The 21,952-nt window shown below is 48.2% G+C and overlaps 1 protein-coding gene across 3 annotated transcripts in view; it reads left to right on the top strand.

The window, feature by feature from the left end:
• The first annotated feature begins 4,933 nt into the window (after positions 1-4,933).
• The window catches only part of ARHGEF7 (Rho guanine nucleotide exchange factor 7), a 123,053-nt gene continuing 106,034 nt past the window's right edge, over positions 4,934-21,952 (top strand). The window contains exons 1-2 of one of the 3 annotated variants that reach the window (XM_030477689.1): positions 4,934-5,246; positions 20,447-20,533. In XM_030477689.1, coding sequence (XP_030333549.1) covers positions 5,082-5,246; positions 20,447-20,533 — 252 coding nt within the window. In that variant the 5' untranslated portion in view covers positions 4,934-5,081. Of the gene's footprint in view, positions 5,247-20,174; positions 20,354-20,446; positions 20,534-21,952 lie in introns of those variants that run through there. The other 2 variants (XM_030477690.1, XM_030477692.2) reach the window with 2 other exon arrangements.

Raw genomic sequence — 21,952 nt, 5'->3', positions numbered from 1 at the left:
TCCATTTAATGCTACAAAATACAGGGCGAAAATTGGCAGATATTGTTCATTCAGCATGTACATGTTAAATCCGAACATCTCAGCTCCGTTCTTTGTTGATGTTTAAATTCCAAACATTTTCAATCATTTTAGCCATTTCGATTTCTAGGAAATTTTTCTTTCCTTCATTTCTTTCTTAATCCTCATTAAGTGTGAATAAAACTTTCAAATGGCAATTAAAATAGATTTCTTTCCATGGAGGGAGCCTATGTACGACTGCGCTGCTGCCTATTGTCCTTCTTCATTTCTTCCTTTCTCAGGTCTATTCTTCATCTTCTATCAGCTGTGATTTAGACTAAGCCCTTCGTGGCAAGGACTTTCATTTCATATTCATCTCTGCCTAAAGCAGAGACATTTATTATTGGTTTCTGAAAGTATTATTGGTTTCTGAAAGTATAAAGAATGTTACAGATCAATGCCATTATCCTGAACTGCACTTAGAAGACAAAGGCAGCATAGCTGTTGAATTGATGCTCTCGGGAGCACGGAAGCAGAGCTACATTTTGGTCTATCTCAGACTTGCCAGAGCACTCTGTGGCTATTTCCATCTAAAGATCATAGCCAGGGCAAAAGCTACAAAAGCACCAATGGCTGCGATAAAACTTCTAAGACACAGAATTGTCTTAGTTGCCCTGTCAAATGATGGCAACAAAAATTTTGACTGTGAAGACAGCAATAGCTAAGAATCTGGCATCAGCCTGGACTCTGAGCACAATCAGAGCATGGTGTCAATAGGCTTCATGGGTTTAAAACAAAGGCATGGTGACAGTATTTCTACTTCTGAATAGATCTTGAAGGCACTTGCCCAGGAAGTAGTAGATAGAGCAAGTGAGCTAGAGACTTGAGAGACATGAAATCCATGTCCAGGGGAAATAAATCAGAGAGTTGAGCTCTGGGGCATCTCTCTCCCAGCTAAAAGCACTGTCCATGCTCAGCATCCCTGTTTGCCCTCAGACCCTGCGACAGGTGCCTGGAGCCCCTATGAAACAGGTTTGCGAGCACCTTTTCCTTTGCTTCTTTTTGGGTCTGGCTTGGACATTTCTGCATGCAGCACCCTGCAAGCCCTGTTTCAGAAGTCCAAGTCACCCATCACACTGCCTCAGAGCATCACGCTGCTGTCGCTCTTTGCCAGACACCTGGTCTCAGGGTCCCACATCTGTGATTCTACATCGGCACTTTAGCTGCACTCTGCATGGTACTCATTTATTTATGCTTGATTGACAGGCTCCTGAGGACCAGAAATTCTGCATCTGCCTATTAAAGTACTTTGCAACTTGGAAGATAATGAAAGAATTGGTTCTGAGTTGTTTTTTCTCCATTGTCACCCATGTCAGTACCATGCAGCTCATGGATCTGCCTTCCCGAGTTCACCACCACCATCTTTGGCATACAGATTTTAACTGACACCTTCAGATGACAGGTAGTCAATCATCAGCAAAGAGAGCGGGTGATACTGAACTTGTGATAGCTGGTTTCAGTAACTGCAAAAGACTAGCTCTGCTACAAGCCTGCAGATACTTTTGAAAGGCAGGTTTAACCAGACATGGAAACCTATCTCTGAGTTTAGTACAGAAGCATTGCTTTGTTGGGGTGAGGTTTTTACATCAAAGGGCTGTCAACCTCCCTAGGGTAAAACTACAGAGGTAATTCCGTGTAGCCCGGGAATCCCAGCGCAGCGATTGATCCAGTGTGACCCCTACATAGCTAATTACAGACTGTCAAGGCAATTTCTGTTCAAGCTGGACCAATATTTAATTAGTCTCCTCACCACTGAAACCCTGACCTTCGTTTGGCACAGAGAAAGCAGAGAGTTGCATATCTGGCCAAAGCATCCCATTGCTGCTCCGGGGGCAGGCAGAGGAGGCATTAACAGCTGGAAATGAAAAATGGCAAGTGAGAGTCCAAAATGAAGCAGCAGCTTTCTCCACCTGCTATTTTCTTCCTCTCCTGCTCTCCCTCCTCTAAAACCTGTTGCTTAGGCTGAAAGACTAAATAAACCCTGCAGAAGTACAATTGCATTTTGGAGGCTTTCAGTTAATTTATAGTGCAGATCAGAGGAAGTAGCTCTACCAGTAACTTTCTGGTCAAATTGAAAACTGGCAAATTATTCCTGCTGCTTTTTCTTTCAACCACTTGCTAATCCGTGGCAGGAATTTTTCTTCTACCCTCATGCCTACCTGGTTTCCTTAGTAACTCCTCATAGGAATATGACAAAAGCTGGGAAAAGACCCAATAAATTGTCAACTACTTAATCTTCATTTATGGAAAATGATGTGCTGTTAAATCTGCTAGATTTAACAGCCAAAGGTGACTGATGTATTTCATCGACTATTTCTTTCTCTCTTGTTCAAGAAAGGGCCCAGATATTATTAAACTGAAAGAAAACCCCAAAATACAAAAATCTCTTTGCTTATGTAAAGAGATTTAAACCTGGAATTTACCTGAACCTACATACGTGCTCCACATCTGTCCGTTATTTATGAGACTCAGTACTAAAGGGACTTATTCAATTTTGCATGTATTTAAACTGTTCTGCAGAAAAAAGTGCTTAAAATCATGCCTCTTGACGCCTTCAGAAGAGTTTAGATTACTCCAACACTATCAAAATGGGTGATTTAGTTGAAGTATCACTGGCTTATGATTTAGAAGAAAAGTGAGACCAAGGTCGGGACAGAAGAGAATCGGAATAGCTTTAATCATGAAACAAAGGAGAAGGAAAAAGGCAGACTTGCAATAGTTGTATGTTTCATTGTTTGACAGACTCCAAAACTCCCACCACGGCATAGGCTCCATTTGCAGGGCAGCTTGTATGCAAAATATCTGTCTGTCCTATGAGCTTCTGGTATAAACCCATCCCTGGCAGTGTTCAACGCCAGGGGGAACAGCGCCTTGCGCAACCTGGTCTAGTGGAAGGTGTCCCTGCCCATGGCAGGGGGGTTGGAAATAGATGGTCTTTAGGGTCTCTTCCAACCCAAACCAGTCTGCGATTCCATGCCCCACACTGGGCACACAGGAGAAAAGGATAAACCAAGGGAGCGGCACAGGGAGTTCGGGTGGTTTGCAGTAAGTACCTTGTAGGTGAAATTCTGACAAGGAAAGGAGCCAGGAAGGGACTGGCATGCTCCTGAATCTTTTGGGCACTTCCACTCTTTTCCTCTAAAGATTTGGAAACAGTTCCTCCACCTGTAGCAAGCTTCTTTCAGAGGTCTCCAGGCAGGCTGTCCACATGGCTTTCTGATGGGAAAACCCAGCCGTGTTTGTGTTCTTCACAGCTAACCAGCTGTCGGGTAGGAAGTTGCTGCTCCAAATATATCTGGAAGCAGCAAAAGACAAAGTTTCAAATTGTTAACACCAGCAAATTTTGAAAGAGTTGTCACACCTCAGGTGTCAGACTTGAAGAAAGCAGCTTCCATTATGGATTAGAAGGAGGTTGAACATTGGGGCTGGGTTATCTCAAATCCAAATGCACCTCAGTCTTTCCGTGGAGCGTGCGGGCTAGCCCATGGTTCGGGACATGACTCTGGACCAGGAGAACCCTGCTCAGGGGCTGCAGTGGCAGTGGTGGCCATGGTGAGCCAGCCTGGAAGCAGAACCACAGAGAAAAGTTGATGAGTTGAGGGTGTGCAACATTCCCTCTAATGTTGCCTTGAGGGGTAGGTTTGCCCCTTGAGGGGTTCGGCTGGGGTGTGAAGGTAAGGAGGAGAGTGCAGGCCATGGTGGCATTGCCTTTCCAGCACCAGGGAGGCTGGTGGCAACAGCACAGCCCTGGGGAGCCTGCACAGACCTTAATAAAAAAGCACCGGTTGCATGCAGGGAGCTGTCCTTGCAGAGCCTTCAGGAATGGGTTTTGCCAGAATAAAAGCCCCAGGAATGCTTTTGCCGCTCTGTTTTGGGTCAGCCTTCCCAGTCCCTCACATCAGCTTCCAAACCAGTGCCGTAGCCCACGGGAGGAGCACTGGGAAGCCACAGCTGAGCTGTGAGCATGGTGGTGGGGATGGAGCATGCTGGGGCCAGCCAGCGATCAGCCACAGGGCTCAGGCTGCCTAATGGGCTTCCCCATGCATGGAATGGCGAGTAATGGCCCAAAACGGGTTTATGTGACCAGTCGGGCCAAGAGCCCGCCATCAGTGCCCCCCAACTTCCCTCCAGCCTTCCCAGTCCCCCAAGAACACCACAGCTGCCAATGACTGGCTGCTCCTTAGGACAGAACCACAGAAACATCTTGGTTGGAAAAGACCTTTAAGATCATCAGGTCCAACCGTTACCCCAACACTGCCAAGACCACCACTAAACCGTGTCACTGAGGGCCTCATCTACACGGCTTTTGAACACTTCCAGGGACTGTGACTCCAGCACTTCTCTGGGCGGCCTTTTCCAGTGCCTGATCACCCTCTGGGTGAAGACGTTTTTCCTAATATCCAGTCTAAACCTCCGCTGGTGCAGCTTGAGGCCGTTTCCTCTTGTCCTGTCACTTGATACTTGGGAGAAGAGACCAACCCCACCTCCTGGCTCCATCCTCCTTTCAGGCAGTTGCAGAGAGCGGTAAGGTCCCCCCGAGCCCTCTCTTCCCCAGCCTAGCACCCCCGGTCCCTCAGCCGTTCCTCACAGCACTTGCTCCTTTCCCGCTGCGCGCCCGCGGAGGCGCCGTCCTGCCGCTAGGGGGCAGCCGCCGCCCGCCCCACGGGGGGCGCGCGGGTCGCTGCGGTTGAGGTGCGGAGCGGCGCGCGGCTGTCCGCGGGCGCGCTGCCCCCGCGCGGAGGGGCCGGCTGCCGCCGCTGCCAGTGATGTCATGGGGCGGCGGCGGCGGCGGCAGCGGCGGCGGCGGCGGCGGCGGCGGCGGGAGGGGGGGGGCGGGGAGGAGGCGGCACTGCTGCAGCTGCATGTGTCTGTGGCGGCGGCGGCGGGGCCGGGGCGTCGTCATCTGCATTCACATGGGGGCGGCGCCGGCCTCCGCCTGAAGCCCCCGCCCGGGGACACACAAAACCCACGCGAGGGGAGGCGCGGGGGGCCGCGACCCCCGCCCCGTCGCCGCCGCCATCGCCATGAATTCGGCGGAGCAGACCGTTACGTGGCTGATCGCCCTGGGCGTGCTGGAGTCGCCCAAAAAGACCATCTCCGACCCCGAGGGCTTCCTTCAGTCCTCCCTGAAGGACGGCGTGGTGCTCTGTCGCCTGCTCGACCGTCTCCTCCCGGGCACCATAGACAAAGTAAGTGCCCGGTTTCCCCCCGCCCCGCCGCCCTTTGTGCAGCCGGGCCCGCCGCGCCCGCCGCCGGGCCCCCCGCGCCGCCTCAGCCCGTGCGGGAGGGACGGGGGTCCCCCGGGCCCGCGGGGGGTGAAGGGCGCGGTGGGGCGGGGTGGGGTTCGGGGGTGGGGGGTCAGCCCCAGTATCGCCCCGGGGGGGCGGCTGAAGAGGGCTTCCCCTGGAGGGCCACGGGTTCGCAAGTGTTTCGCACAGAAGAATGGTCCGCTCTCCAGAGCGAAGTGCTGGCTGTGCATGGGAGAAGCGTTCTCATTTTTAGGGGGGTTCTGGACCTTTTCTGGCGCGTCACGCGCCGGCTGCAAACTTGTCCCTGGAAGTGCTGGCATAGCCGGTGCCTCACCTCGCTCGGGAGGTGATTCAGCTCATCCCTTCCAGCCTCTGAAGGACATTTTAACGCTTGACGCTTAGTTTTCTTGAAGGCTGCTTTAGCGTTATTTGGGTCTTTTACCGCTTGGTAGCCTGTGGGAAAGAAAACAAATCTCGTCCTTTTCGGGTTGAAAAAGCGCGTTACAGCTCCATTCTGCGTTGCGTTTGGGGAAAATGTACTCTGTCAGGTAACTTTTCTGTGCGCCCTGTGCGCACATAATTCCCGTCGTAGCTCGGCTAGAGGGGAGGGTGGTGGTGTGCCTCAAGACTTGGGACAACACTGTCGTCTCACCTGGTGCTCGACAACATAGTCCATGTAGTGACCCACGGAGTGAAAAAACTTTCCTTGTGAGCCAGGATGAGGTGAGGAAGAGGAAACTGGTGAAGGTCATCTGCCGTGCTGACGGGAAAACTCCCCGCTTGAAAGTAACACCGTACTTTTCACCTTTTGCGGCTGGCAGACTGCTCCGGGCGCTGGAGCCTGCTGACAATGGGCTTTTGTTACCTTCTCTGGCTCTTTTTCAAGTAGTTTGCTGACCCACAAAGTTGAAAACCAGTGCCTTGAGCTCAGTGGGGTGCTGGACTAGGCTGTCTCTGTTCTCCAGTCTACCACTGACTGGGGTTGTTGCTTGTGTTGTACTGTAGTGTGGAGGTCCTACCTCTGGACTGGAGTCCTGCTCTGTGGATGCAGTAGGTCATTCCTGCTCACCTAAATTCACAAGCAAATCAGGAGGTGGCAGGGGCATATGGAAACCCTGCAGGAGCCGGTGATGCTGTCGATGGGTGATGGAAGCTGTGGGAGTGGGAACAGCATGTTGACGGTGGAGTGAGTGTGCGTAACTTGGGGTTCATCATGGTGGCCAGTGGAGCTAGCTGGGACAGCTGAAGCTGCTGTTGCTGGCACCAGCTTTCCCCACTGCTGTCTTCTCTGAGGTGGCTGTTTGGGCAATAGAGCCAAAGGGAATGTGTCCGCTCCTGAGGTGCTGTGGCTTTGTGGCCGTGGTATGCTAGGTGCAAACTGCTGTCCAGTGTGCTGGGCTGTAAACTGTGGCTCTGGAGCACGTAAATATCCTGCTCTGCCATTCAGGGTCACATGTCCGATGGGGGGCTGAGGACGGGGACCCCTCAGCCGGGGGACCCCCTGCCCACCCGCTCGGGCAGGCTCTGCCCATCCCTCCTTGCCCTCAGGCTCTCTTGCCTGCTGACACCAAGCCCAAGGAGGGTCTTGGCAGCCCATCCCACCGTGCTGCTCCAGGCATTCTCTCTGAGCATCTCTCCAAAATCTTGGGCTCTGGGTCCTGAGCGTCTGGGGAGAAAAGGTCTTTCCCCTTGTGCAGATGTCAAGCCCAGTCAGATAGGGTTCTGAACTCGATTTGGGAAATGGGCTCTACTGAGCAACGAAGTAAATAAGAAGTAAGTTTTAGAGCAGCATTTCCCAACTTAACGTGCTTTTCTGTATTGGTATAACTAGGGACAGCTCAGCGTGAACAAGAGGCTCTATTTTCTTTTCACGTCAGAGGCATGAAACCCTCTGATGTTCGGGCAGGAGGTTCCCCTCACGGTACCCACACCCAGAGGAAGGTTTGCAGAGGGCTGAGCTCCCCGCAGCCACCAGCCCCACCACCAGCCTGGCGTGCCAGGAGCTGTCAAGGCAGGGTTATGGTGGACCCCGTGGTGTGAGGTGCGGGGTTTGCAGCGGGTGGTGTGCGGCTGGGACGGCAGCCAGGGCAGGAGGAACGCTGGTGCTTCGCAGCCTCCACCTCCCCGAGCACAGTGCTGGGGTGGGTGGCTGACGGAGGTCGCAAAAGTCCGGGGAGAAATAACCATTTATTTATTTATTTATTTATTTATTTATTTATTTTTAGGGGCTCTTTATTTTTGTGAGGAGAACTGTACTTTTGTGGGCCTTTCACTTTGCACTTTCTGATTCATAGACGCGTCAGGGAGACTCATGAACTCATCTTCCCGTCCAACTTTGTGAATATTCTGTTTCTATAGACTCAGAGTATGTACCCGGTACTTCTTTCATGCTTTCAGCCACTGTTATAAGTCTGAGCTATTTCCATGATATTTTTTCTTTTGTTTGCTAATAAATACATACAAAATTTGCATCCTTCCCTGTATCATATTTTTTCAAAGTCCTTTTTGCTACTGCTATTCATGATGTCTTTTTTTTCTTTTTTTTATACTGAGTGCATTTTAAATATGAGCCCTTTTATTCCTCATTTGTCCTGAAAGCCCCCAGTTCAAACTGGACATGTTTGAAGTCTACAGATTCAAGGTTTGTCCCACAGATTCAGCTCTTAAAATCATTTGAAATTGTAACTTTCTAAAAATATCTGACTTCAGCAGACACTTTGGAGACTCACAGAGCTCATTTTTTCTGTAAATACAAAGTAGTAACTAAAACCAAAGAGAACATAAAGATACAAATTAAGAATGAATGTTTATCAGTTTGGTTCTTTTTAAGATGTTTTCTAGAAAATGCTATAAATGCATTTCTTTCTTTCAAAAGCTGTTTGTGAAGAGGATTCAATATGTGCAGCAATGCAATAATACATCTTTTTTTGGCATTTTGTGCTTTTTAAAGCCTCTGGGTACCCTAAGAGTAATTAGCAGAAGAGTTTTAATAAATAAAGGCTGTGTGACCATAAAAGGAATCAAGCACGTGAAGGTCAAACAACAGATTTTCCTTAAGTCGATACAACAAATTAGTGGGTTCTGAGGCTGGTTGGTGTGTTCTTCCATTACACTGCTGTGTATTTGTATACCATCCTTGCACAGAATAACGTACAGAGCTTCTTCATTCTAATGCAAACAAATTTAGCCAAAACTTCCTGACATCTATCTTCAACAACAGCAAAGGACAGATACTAAATTCACCAGACTTCAAGTAGTCGGAATGCAAATACTTTGGAAAGTGATGTTACTACAGGCTGTTTCTCTCATTTTTGTGCTCCCATTTGATGTCATTATGATTCCTTTGCATGCTGTGAGAGACCATGATGGGGTAAAACAGAATAGTTGGGTTAGGCAGTGTGATGAAGCTCCATAACCTTAACCCGAACATGGCAAAGGAACAAAAGGGAGGGCAGTTATTTAAGACAAAAATAATACAAAACCACAAAACGAACAAACCCCGCAACAGCTTCCCTCACCCTAACCAAAGCCAGCCAGCTCTTAATTGTTTTAAAGCCCAGAGATCTGTACTGGGGCACACTGGTCAACTGATCTGCTCTAAAAGATAGGGAATTGCTGAATTCAGGTCATTTGAATGAAAAGCCGTGGTTTCAAGTTACAGGATTTCCACCCTGTGCTGTAAAATTGAGTTACTTTGATGGTAGGGGGAAGGACCCCTGTGGAAGCATTGCAGTGCAGTTGTCTGCCGCTTAGATGCTTTTTCCTCACTGAGATAATTTTCCAAACAGACTCCTCCACTGCAGACCAGTTTGACCCACTTTTGACGTTGTAAACAGAGATGAGAACTGGAGCGGGAATTTTCCTTGTCATATGAGGCTTCGCGCTCCATTAAGTTTTGTTTGTACTTTCAGTTTTGGTCAGCTGTTCGACAGAAAGCATCACTTTGAGGACAGCTTTGTTCTGTTCAGGGAGAATAGGGAAGACACAAGAGCGAATGCGATGCAGCAGCCATTTGGCACCCCCCCTGCTCCCACTAGAGGCTCCTGGAGGGGATGAGAGCAGCTGGTTCAGTGCTTTGAAGCTAGGGGATGGAGACACGTGCTGGGTCCTGCACACCCTGGCCCCCCTCTGTCGAACAGACCATCCTCAGCCCCTGTTGCACCAAGCGTAGGATTGAACAACCCCAAACTGCTCTGCTGGGCATGGGAGGCTGATCCAAAACACAGCTGCTTCCTCTTGCTGTCCTGCATCACTGAGGCGTGAGAGGAGTGGCATGGGGCTGGCCTCAGGAACACAAATACACCACTCTCGTGCTGGCTGAGACCTGGTCGTGGCTGGAAGGGATCTTCGTTCTCCCCATGGTGGATTGGGCACCAGTGTTGACATTAATTTGGTTATTAACTGGGATAGTATCAGGACTGATGGCAGCAAGGATTAGGATCTTTTTGTAAATATAGAGTGATTAGAGTTGGAAGGGACCTCTGGAGATCAGGTAGTCCAACCACCCTGCCAAGGCAGGGTCACCTAGAGCAGGTTACACAGGAACGTGTCCAGGAGGGTTTTAAATGTCTCCTGGGCAGCCTGTTCCAGTGCTGTGCCACCTTCAACGTAAAGAAGTTCTTCCTCACATTGAGGTGAAACTTCTCGTGTTTTAGTTTATGGCCATTGCTCCTCGTCACTGGGCACCACTGAAAAGAGTCTGGCACCATCCTCCTGGCACCCGCCTTTGTGGTATTTATATCCATTAATGACATCCCCTCTCATAACCCTCCAGTATGATTAGTATGATTCTTTTTTTAATGATGGAGGTCTCTGGCTATGTGAGCTGTTCTGAATTGTGGTTTAGGAAGAAATTAACTCTTCACGACTCACAAGGCAAATGAATTGTTGTGTATGAGTGCAAGCACTGGAAGAGAGTCCGAGTCCCCAAAAGGAGGGTTCAGGTTGCCACGTGTGGCAGCCATCTCACCAGCCCTGTCCTAGCCATGGGTGCGTGCAGCTACGGCTCTGGCAAAGCGAGAGTTACATTCACTTGCGTGTGATTTCACACAGATGTATCAGGGCCAGCTACTTCCGTCCTGTTGTGACAAGGTGTGACCTGAATGTGGTATTTCAAGCGTTGTGAAGGAAGAAGAAAGGGAAGGTGTTCGGGAGGCAGAGTTAATAACAAGTGATGATTTTTATAGCTCAGTACCTCTGCAGAAGGCGCCAGGCGGGCTGTGAGCTGACTCTGGAGCCCAGGCAGAGCTCAGGAGCCATGGTGAGCATCCCACCAGCGGTGCAGAGGTTGCTCCTGAGGTAGCAGTTGCCAGGTGCTGGTTGCCCCTGCGCAATCTGAATTTGGGAAATTCTTCTGGCAGGATAGCTCTGCCCTTGCAGCTCCGGTGAGGCTGTCGGGGTCTGCCTGGCTGAACTGAAGGGCTGTCCTGCTGTCACTCGCTGAAATCTGCTGGGAAGGTATTGCAGGAGCTGGGATTGCAGCAGCAGCAGCAGGTCATTGTAGGACTAGACCTGGGAGGCAGGAAGCAAAACCTGCATTTTAAAGTGCATATGGTCTCTTCCCCCGGCAACAGTCCTTATGTAGAGCCTCCCAAGGAGATTATTATGCTTCTGGCAGGAATAATCCATGCTGGGCAGCTGTGCCTGCCAGGACTGCGTGGTTGGGGAGTGCTGGCATGTGTGCGGATGCTGTTGCTCCAGGGTGGAAGCACTGCAAGGGTGAGCCAAGCGCCAGGGGAAAGTTACCCCAAGTGAAGAGTGCCTTTTTCCTGAATAAGTGCTGTTCTCAGAAGCGTTACTGTGAGCTTCTTATGGGATCATTCAGTCCTGTTATGGAGTTGTCATTGGCCACATTGTCATTTACCATGTTACTCCTGTTGCCTTGTGAGAGCAGGGTTGCACGGATGCACTGAAGGAGAATGCCTGTGCTCTTCCCACCTATGCACTGGTTCTGTAATTCGGGTGACGGGGGTGCTAGCGGGAGAAGCACGATTTGCCTGTGTGTTCTGAGGAAGCAGAGGACTTGTGTTTGCTGTCTTTTTCCCTGAAAATCAGACCCTGTTAATGCGTAAGGGTCTAGACTGAATTAAGTAAGGGCATGCCAGACCCTGAGAAAAGGGGGCAATTAAGGAAACTGTTGGTGATTAAATCGTTTTTGTGAGAAAATACAGAAAGATAATGTAATTTTGATGGTCTTACTCTCGTTAATGTCCTTTTCACAGTTTCTAGATATGTTCTTTCTATGTCTGTGCATAATATGGACAACAGAAAGGGCAATTCCTTAGCCCTCAGGTGCCCTACTGCTACCTAGACCATCCACTGAATGCTGTGCATCTGTGGGGAGAGGAAGAATAGCGGAGATGCCACTAGCACACTCCCTCTGGTTACTACTGCTGTGTTAGCGGCTGAGGGCACCGCATCGTTCAGATGAAAATGTTTAAGTTTTCAAATCAAGCCTTAGAAAAACTGGAAGTCTGGCTTTAAAACTAACTTTACAAATGATGTATGTATACAGGAGTATTTGTACATATATATACACATATACATACATAAAATCTGGCTTTGAAACACTGAGGGGAATTCAGTATACATCTTTCTTGAATAATGGTCTTAATTGGTCGCTACACAGTTGCTGTGATTTGAAGAGCTGAACCTTAAAACATTTCAAGCGTGGCAGGGCTTGTGAAAATTCTGTGAGCTGGCAGCATGGAAGCAGCGTCAGTCTCGCACCTTGGCTGGCTGAGATTTACTCCCGGATTCTCAGCCAGTGTGACACTCCCGTGCTCACCCCGATTTCACCCTCTCTCCGCATCTCTCCGTATGACGTGGTTGCTGCCATCACCTGCCACTGGCACTGCAGGTTTGAGAAGGGGTGGCCAGCCTTATCTGCAAGAAGTTCCTGTCGTGCCCCTCCTCACCACAGACTGTTGGCACCTGGTGAGCAGGGTCTCCTCAGCCTGCAAAATGCTGCTTGGGTCTAAGAGCATTTTGTTCAGGTCTTCATTTTCCTGCTCTGCAGCGAGTGCTGTTGGTTGATGCTGGCAGATTGCCCAGGAGAGGGTCCTCACTGTAGGGCCTTCATAGTATGGAATATTTTCACCCAGAGACACGGTAGGGGGGAGAAGCAGTAAAAATCGTACACCCCCTCTCCACCAGTGCAGCTGTGCTGACAGAGACGTACTTTTGTTGGCTTCGTTAATGTCACTGGGGGAAGTGGTACCGTTAGACTGGCAGAGGAATTCCCTCTCTGGCATATGTTACATCCACACCGAGGAGCGATGCCAGCATATCTAGCAGCAGAGCTCTCCCAGTGTAAACAAACCCTGAGTGATTGGACTCCTGAAGCTGAAGCTTGTGCTACATCAAAACAGCGACGCTGCGTGGGAAATGCTGCACGGTTTATGTGAGAAGGGCTGCAAAATCCCTACCCACCAGTTCCTCTCCGCAGGGGAACCTTTTCAGGTAGGTTCTTGCCAAGCCCTGCCCGAACGTACTCACACCTGGGGCAGCACTTCATCCAGATTCGCTGGCTTCAGGGAAGTACATGTCTTCCTGTGGGCACCTAATGCTGGCACCCTTGGAGCTCCGCAGCGTGAGGCTGATGGTGCTGCATGGGCATGGTGACAGTTGTACACTCGCTGATTTCCTCCTTTCCTTTCAGATAGCAAGAAAATAAGCAAAGCCACAGGAGTTAGGAATGTTAGATCTCAGCATTTAGGAAAGACTGGAAAGAAGATTACTCCTGCAGCTGCAACTAGACCTTCTTGTGTGCATATATAAAATTGCTCAGGCACACTCACTTGCATGTGCTCTGGTAGGACTCCTGCCTAGTTCAGTTCACAAGGTGGGCTTGCAAGGAGGTTGTAATTGCAGCTGCAAGGGCAGCTGTCAGTCTTGTATTTGCTAAGTTTTACGTGCTTGGCATTCTCAGTTTCTTAATCCTGTCTTAATGTAGTTTTTATGTGAAATGTAAGAACATAGCAGAAACTTGAGAAAGCAAAAATACAGACTGGAATGTCCCAGTGCCCTTAACTCACTGCGTTTCTATCTTAGGGCTTGGTTGAATACCCGCCTCCTGGGAGTCAGTTTATAGACTTTGATGGGAATTTGATAGGGGTCCAAAGGAAGTGACAAAAGTACAGTTCTTCCACTGCACAGAACGTACTGTTTTCCTCAACATTGTTCAATACAGGTGCAAATCTGAAAGGATGAGCTCAAACAGCTGTATCAGGTTTACAGTATCATTTTCACAGGACAAGTTAAAAAAAGGGGCTCTAGTTGTTGTGTAAGATTCAAAGAACCAGTTTATCAAGGCTGCCACAGATCCAGCTGGCATTTTAACCTAACTGTAAATTTCCTTTGCAAACTTAGCTGAACTGGGTTTTCGAGGGCTATTTCTGATAAGGGACTGAAGCAGCTAAAGCAGAACATCAGTGTGTTTGAATGTAGGTCAATGTTAGTGAAGGCTGGTCAAGCAGAAGACCGTTTCTGAATGTGTGCAGGGTAAGAAAGAGTTGGAGAAGTCTTCAGTCAACCAAAGTGTTCCTGGTTCCTGGTGCTGTAGCAGGGTGGAAGTTGAGGAAGCATGGAGCTGTGGCTGATGAGTTGGTTTGGCCCATTGGACAGTAAAAGAAGGGTGGTGGGGTAAGTTTGTGTGGTATAATAGTAGGGCTAAATGTGAGACTGGAGTTGCTGGTTTCGAAGGCAGTGTTGTGTGGTCTGAGGTGCGATGGATGCATGGATGGACGGATGGATGGATGGAAGGAAGGAAGGAAGGATGGAGTACAGGGACTGATGTGGCAATTTCAGATGTGTAGCAATGTCAGATGTGGGATTAGCTATGCTGATGACTATGGAGTGAGGCAGTGGGTTCTAAGAGCTGCTGCTGTGGCTGTCATTAACAGTGCTGTCCAAGGGCAAGAGGTTTGGGAATCTCCATGCTAAATTATTTCATAAAAGTGGGCAGCTGTCACTTCTCAGGGAGGAGGCACTGTTGAGTTCTTCCAAAGGACTCTTGTAAGTCCAGGGGATGACTGGAGTTTGGAACGCTAAGCACATGAAGGCTCACTGTGTCCCACAGGGGGTCAAGAACATGGATGAGCTCTTGCTTTTGCCTTTTGCTGTATCTTAGCTCTTGGTTAACTTGAAGGCCAGGTATCCTTCTCAGCATGTAAGAATTGTAGAGCATATATTAAGGCACCTGCCTTGCTCTTTGTGCTATGTGCAGCAGATGAATCCTTCTGTGAACCCTATAAACTTAAAATTTGGGCACCTTAGTGCATAGCTTGTAGGAACTTCAGTCTTTTACAGGATCTAGCTTTTATTAGTTATGCTGCCTGCCTGCCTGCCTGCCTGCTGTGTTTTCAGAGCATGTGTTTCCTCATGCCAAAATCCAGGTCTAGGCATGGTAACTGCTGTGTGGCTTATTGTTGACAAGTTTGTGGGCAGCAGGTTTTATAGGTTGAGAAAAGTCAGGACTAAAGAGATATAGTACTGCAGAAACAGTGTTGTGGTAAAATCTGGTGCTCCACCAAGACACCTGATTCTAAACCAAAACTGCATCTTGCTGAGAATGCTGATCTGTGTTTTTAGTTTAATTGTAGCATCCTGCTAATGTCACCTAATGCCACCAGCAAGACAAGAGATCCATGAAGTGGTTGGGCTCAACTGCAGTGTGCTCCTTACTCAGATATGTGGAAGATGCGTCTCTTCAAAGTGCAGCTGTGACTCGGGCTGTCCTGGGAGGAGCATTGGGCTCCATCTGCAGTACTCTGAGCCCTGCTCTGTTCACTGACTACAGAGGGAGCACTGCACCCACCATCAGTCCCTAGCAATGAAGTTTCCTCAAGAAGCAGATGATGTCCTTCCGTGCAGCTATGGAGGACGTCACTGTGATCCTAGTCTTTCTTTTCCATCCCTGCTGGGTGCAGTTTGTGAGGGCGGGTGCCCTGGGATGGAGGATGGAGCAGGAAACCTGAATACCTCAAAGAAAGGGCCCTGCAGAGAGGAGGAGCTGGCGGGAAGTAACAGAGCTGGGAGCAGTGGGGAGGGAAGGAACCTGCAGGAGTTGCTGGACAGTGAATCTCCTGCAGCTTCACAGCCCAGGCTGGTGAGAATGGCCTGTGATTTTCTTTTTTTTTTTAATCTCATTTTTATCCCTGAACATAAACCCTGATGACAAACCCCAGCCTGCAGTGCTTCTGCAGGAGATGTTTGCCTCTGGGCCACTGTGCTCCACTGGAAGATCGGTTGCCCTGGCTGGTGTGTCTTAGCCAGCCAAAGGGTCTGGAAGCAAAACACAGCTGCTGTGGGAGCAAATGTGATCAATAGGACTCCTTCATTAGTTTTGCTGTAGTGTTCATTTGTAGTGTTTTTACTGATAAGATTGCAGTAATGCTCTGTGTATACAAGCTGTTCTGAAACCTGGGGAGAAAACTACTGGTGCGAGGCAGATCCTCTGGAAAAGGCTCCAGTCAGGATGAACAGGGTTCGGGGAAAAATGTTCGGGCATGTTGTGATAGAGGACAATACCCTCATCCACCTTGTCCCTACAGCACCTCCCTTTGGGATTGCATTCTTCTGTGACACTCTGCAGGGTTCCCTCTTTATGGGATTTTTCCTCTAGTATCCCTACTTGAAGGCTGAGTCTTTGAACTTCAGACTCGGGTCAGCTGTACTCCCAAACAGAATGTTGTTAAGCATCTGCTGGACATGCCTACTAGTTTGCAGCTACCTGTTATGTTCTCTATTAGTTTCTGCTTTCTAGTAACTGGGATAGTCTTCTTACATAGTAAACCATGTTGTGCATACTATATGTCATGCTAGATAAATGAATGATTATTTTTTAACTTGTAGATAGTAACCCTGCCGTCATTCAATCTCTTCCTATTGTCTTCCTGGTAGATTTTAGTTTGTATTTAGAGGCCTTATATATGTCTCTTTCTTTGACCCATTTTTTTCAACTTATTCAGCAGATAGATGCAAGTAAACAGTTTCCCATACATATAGGTGAAGATGTCTTCTACTTTTTATTAACTTCTTGTGTTTACCCATTGCAATCAAAGAACTGTGGGGTTTTCAGGGGGCTGTGTGTGTTTTGTTTTTTTCTTTTAAACTCATTATTTTGCACGTTCCATGCTTATTTTCTTCATATGCTTTCTCTGTCCAAATGAACTAATGGTAGCCTTTTTCATTTTTTAATAAGACCACCCCGTCATACCTTTTTTTGATACAGCCTGCCTCTTCATTGCCCTTTTTTATGCATGCTGTTGTTGATTAAAATCGTAGGCATAACCTGATCAAAAGGGATGTAACATTTAACTAGATACCATCTATTTGTATCACACATTGTTCTCCATCTTTCCTGGACGGTGGAAAATGTACTCCACTCCTTGATAGCTGCAGTGCATCACATAAGCATCTTCACTGAACTAGCCATGATTTCCAGAGCTACACCCCAGGAGATTAAATCTTAATCAGAACCTGTCCCTGAACCACGAAGAACTGGTTTAAACTGTTGCTGCTCTGTGTATTACCTTCTGCTTCTCTCTTTAAATTCCACTGTGGAGCCCTGGTCCCTAATTAAGAATCTGTCAGGTCCCCCTGGAATCCTTATCTTTTCTAATTACTATTAACCTTTTTTTATTTGTGTTACTAGAGCACTCAGAGGTTCCAGTTGGACACTGAGGCCTCTTTGTACTAGGACTCATACAGACATATGGGAAGAAGAGCCCCTATTAATGAACTATTGGTCTATGAAATCAAGGGGATGAAGCAAATACTAGAGAGGAAAATATGTAACCTCTTTATTCTGTTGGCTTTATGTACATACAATCGACTTTTTATTTCACTAAGTAATTTTGGAGTATGACCCTACTTTAACTTCATTTTATTTATCCTTTCTCTCTGAATGTATTTGCCATCTTTGAGGCAGATTAGGAATCACCTGCCTGTGGTCTGCTTGCGTTATCTTCCATTACACTCTAAATAGTCTGTGGGGCTGTAACTGCGATCTAAGAGAGAGAGGTCATGCTCCTGAGCTTCCTATACCTAGATGTAAAGGATGTCATATACCTTAAGTGTGATTTTAACATGGCCTTGGCCTGTATAATTGCACTTTGAGATTCTGTCAGGGGGGCTGAGTTTGTTACTCCTGTCCTTCACTGTGTTCCTCAGCCATCTGTAGGAGAAGGTTGCCAGAATCACATGAAGATTTCCCAGGTAAATAACTTAATGGGTTTGTTTCTTTTTATGGGATCATTAACACTTTAGCTTTCTAGCAGGATGCAAATGCTAAGATATTTTTACATTCTTTACCCATATGCTTCTGTCTCCTATTGGATAAAAATGCCACTGTAGGCACAGAGCTGAGAAAACATAGCCTGCTTCTCGCATCGCCCCTGAAGCCTTTTCCCTTGTTTTGGGAGAGAAGAAATGGTGTTTTAAAAGATTTACTGTAACTTATATTATTCTTTTGAGGGGAGATGATTTTTAACTGAAACATGCATTAGAGTGCTGGCAGGGCTGAGGTCTCACAGACGTGTATTGGCATGTAATTTAAACTCCCAGGCCTGACAGAGGACGGTTTGCAGGATTTGAGTTTTCTTTGCTTGTTGTTTCTTTAATGGGAAGTTTTTGCCCTCCTCTAACCCCCCTCCCCTCCTTTTTTCCCTTTTGGCATAATTACAGGTATTGTGCACTTTTTTATGAATTACGTGCAGTTTCTTAGGAGGTAGTAGTACATATATCTGGGTTTCTTACAATTACTGAGTTCCATGCTTAAGGTGTTGGGGACTCTGGGAATAAAGAGTGTTAATGTGGATTATGTTATGAGGCAAGACATTTGTTTGTTTTAGGAGAAATCTAGATTTACAGTGATTTCTTGTTAGAGGTTATTCTTGTTTGGAGAGTGGAAGTAATTTTATGAAAAGATGAAAAGAGGCCTTCACAAATGAAGTAGAAGCAACCAAGAAAATAGTGGGTGCAAAAAAAGGAGGTAAGGAAGTTTGACCTATAAAGGGAGGTAAACCACAGTTGTTATGCAAATAGTTTAAGAAAAAAAGTTATAATTGTGACTATATAATTATTATATAAATATTAGGAATATGGAGGAGGGAGCACACTGGAAGCATTAACATGGAACTACTAATAGGATTCTGAGGAACCTATTCTAAGAAGGGATGTTGGCATGATTGACTAAGCTTCAGATTTCTTACTAGGATTAAGAAATAAATTAATAGACTAATTCAAAGTATAACAAGCAAGAGGGATGAACCTCATGATGTGTCCAGGAGGGTTCTCTCACTGCTTGTGTCCTTTCCAAGCTTACTGAATTTATCTTTTGGGCTGCTGTACTCAAATAGGACTTCTTTGTCATTCCCTTTACATTTTAGTATAGCAAAAGAGGTGTTCTTAACCCACAGTGGTTTATCATAATAGCAAACAATTTGAGGAGTTTGTATGTGTGTGTGTGTGTGCATGTGCAGACTTACTGGAGGAATGAAAATTCTTCAAGTCCTCTTGCTACCAAATTTCTTGTATTAGAAAATAGTGGCTTTTATTTAAAACTCATTGGAATTTTGTGTTTAGAAAATGATGTTGACTTGTGTTTTAAATTTCATTGTACCAGGTTCTCCCTGTCATGCTGTTGCATTTGTTAATTTTTATGGTATCACAGGGCTAGAGATATCTTTGATATTATATAAACCTGTGTGAAGGTGCTGCCATGGTTTCAGCTTGATGCAGTGTTTGGAGCCAACCTTATGTGAAGTTCCCAGTGCTATGGAGGTGCATTGTGATTGTGAGTTTATGTAGCTTTGACATACATGTGCCTTTAAGGGAACTTCCAAGTGTAATGCATAATCAAAGGATATGACACCATGCGTTGCCACCTTAGCTTCCAATGACTTGCAGCTGATTCCTGTGCTGGGCTTTCCCCTTCCAACAGAATGAGGTGACATGGGCTGCAGGTCTGCTTACCTCTCAGTTTGGGCAATGCTTTGTTTGCTGAACTACTTCATAGAAATGAATGAATTTTTTGTGAAATAATGCCTACATACACACAGAATCACAGAATTGGAGTTAAGCTGTGGTAAGTTCCACTATGGCCCTGAAGCCCATGGAGCTGGCTGCTTTTCTGTGGAAAGTCCTCGCTTTCAGGGTAGAGGCTGAACTGAAGGCAGGTTGAACTGAAGGCAGCGTGAACGTGGCTTCAATACATGGTTGCGTTGCCAAAAGCTCTTTTAAGTTCAGTCAAGGTTTTTCTCTTTGTGAAGTTGCTTTTCTTTTAGGGTTGGAAGAGACTGCTCTGTTTCATAAACTACTGATAAACAAAGCTCATTAACGTCAGACCCTGGAGTTGGTAGATTATTAACTCTAGGTACTGATTTTTCCACCGACGTCTTTCGGGCATTTCTGATGTATTTCCTTGTTATTAAACCGATGCTTAACGGTGAGCCCAAGTCAAAACAAGGGGGGACCTGGCAGCCCCGCAGGCCCAGAGCCACCCGCTTCGGGGGTGTTCTACCCTGTGCACTGACGTTCCTGCCTGCAGCCGCGGGGCGGGACGCCATCCCGGGGAGGGGCTGTCCCCTGGCCACCCCTCAGCCCGAGAGACCGCCTCGCCTCACCGTGCAGACCAAACTCTTAATGACACTGCGGCGTGTGGATTATTATTATTATTAATTAAAAAATATTAAGAGTAGAAGCCCGATCGCGTTCCCGCGGAGGTCCCCGCCTTCCCTCCGCCGGCAGGGCCTGCGCCTGCAGCCGGGGCGGGGCGGGGCGGGGCGGGCCGCGCCTCGCCTCCCTCCTCTCCCCTCCCCTCCCCTCCGCTGTGCTCTGCTCCGCTCGGCTCGGCTCCGCTCCGCTCGCCTCCCCCTCGCCTGGGCAAAGCCGCCCGGGGCCGCGCCTGGCCGAGGCACCCCAGCCCTCACTCCTGCCCGCCGCCCCCTGCCCTTGCACGCCATTTCCTGTGCTCCGTGTTTACTTCCCGGTTCAACCCCTTCACTGGGAGCGATCGGCGCCGCCGCCTGCGGAGGGAGCGGGAGGTGAGCGGAGCGGAGCCGAGCCGAGCCGAGCGGCGGGGGAGCGGGTCCGCCGTGCCGGTCCCCGCGCTGAGCCGTCCGCCTCTTCTCTTGCAGGTGTACCCGGAGCCGCGGACGGAGGGCGAGTGCCTGAGCAACATCCGCGAGTTCCTGCGGGGCTGCGGTGCCTCCCTCCGCTTGGAGGTGAGTCGGAGCGGGGGGTGCCCGGTTCGGTCCCCGGGGCTGGGGGATTTCCCTGCTCCTCTCTGCCCGCCCGGTGCCGCGGGAGCCGGCGCTGCCTTCCCTTTGTGCCTGGGGACGCGGGGCCGGCCGGTGGCGGGCGTCTGACAAGATGGTGGCGGCCGCCCCTCCCCTGGCTGCAGGCCCGGGGGGCGGCGGGGGAAGCGGCCGCTGCTCTCGGTGGGGCTGCCCGATGGGTCTCGGTGGCGGCTGAGCCCCGTCGGGGCCTTCATCGCTCGGCTTGCTGTCGGCGTGAGTGCGGGATGTGCGGTACCGCGTGGAGGGGGCATGGAGTGGCCTCCTCACTCCTCCTCACCTAGCGCTGAGCGGGGTGCGCCCCGTCCCTCTGCCACGGCAGCGCGGGGCTCCCGGTGTGTGTGTGATACTGGTCTGGTTCCGGTGCGGGTGAACCCTTTGCATTTCTGTTCAAATGGATTCTTGGTAATAAACGTGTAAATTATACCTGTTTTATTCCTGAAACTGACTCTGAAGCACCGGAGATGGCTTATAAAAATCAACTTGCTAACAGCCACATGAAATACTAATTAAAAGAAAATGGCAGGCACTGTTCCTTCTGTTAAAATTTATGTTACATAAAAGCTCAGCAAACTGCCATATTTTTCCGAACATGCGTTCACAGGGTTGCAAATTAGGTAGTCGTATGTTACCAGTATATTTAGCTATAGCAAGTACATACTGCTGTCGAGTTTACTTGATTCTTCTGTGTGGGAAGGAACCGATGCGATTAAAATCAGGTTCCAGCTTCTCTGTGTTGGAAAGTGAGAGGTATTATCATTTCAGTTCTCAGAGGCAATTTTTTTTGGGTGGAAAAAATGGTTTCTACTGCTTCTGAACTCAAATTAGTTGCCTTAATTAGTTCTCAGGTTCTTACAGTAGCTCTCGTCCTGCCTGTGATTTTGCTAGGCAGTAGCAGAATATCATTAAGAAGATTCTGATTGCTTTCCTGAGGCCTCTAAATACTGAAATACCATTAATTTCACTAATGATACTTGCAGGACTTGCATTTAATCTTATGTTCTGTCATGGGGAAAGATGGAAATCAAGACAGCTTTTAGCGCTGTTTCTTGTGAAAGATGACCTTACATTCTTACCTGCCTTTCTCTTCTTCCCCCTCCAAATAGAGAATCTTCTAGGATTTGTGAGGCGTAAAAACAAATTACATTTGGAAATACTCAGAAACTGGATTCTGGGGTGAACTTTGTATTAATTCAGTCATTCTTTTTTGCCTTAAAGCAGCCGTCTCTCCATTTGTCTTTTCTGGGGCCGCATTAAGTTTTTCATGTTTTGAACATCTGTGTGTGAGAGCTGATCTAAAATTCAAGTAGTGGACAAGCATGAGCTAGAGGAACTGGGAAGGGAGGC

The sequence above is a fragment of the Strigops habroptila genome, chromosome 2 (assembly GCF_004027225.2).
Source record: "Strigops habroptila isolate Jane chromosome 2, bStrHab1.2.pri, whole genome shotgun sequence".
NCBI classification, from domain to species: Eukaryota; Metazoa; Chordata; class Aves; order Psittaciformes; family Psittacidae; genus Strigops; species Strigops habroptila.
Note: the sequence above shows the minus strand (reverse complement) of the source record. Positions and strands in the feature narration are given on the sequence as shown.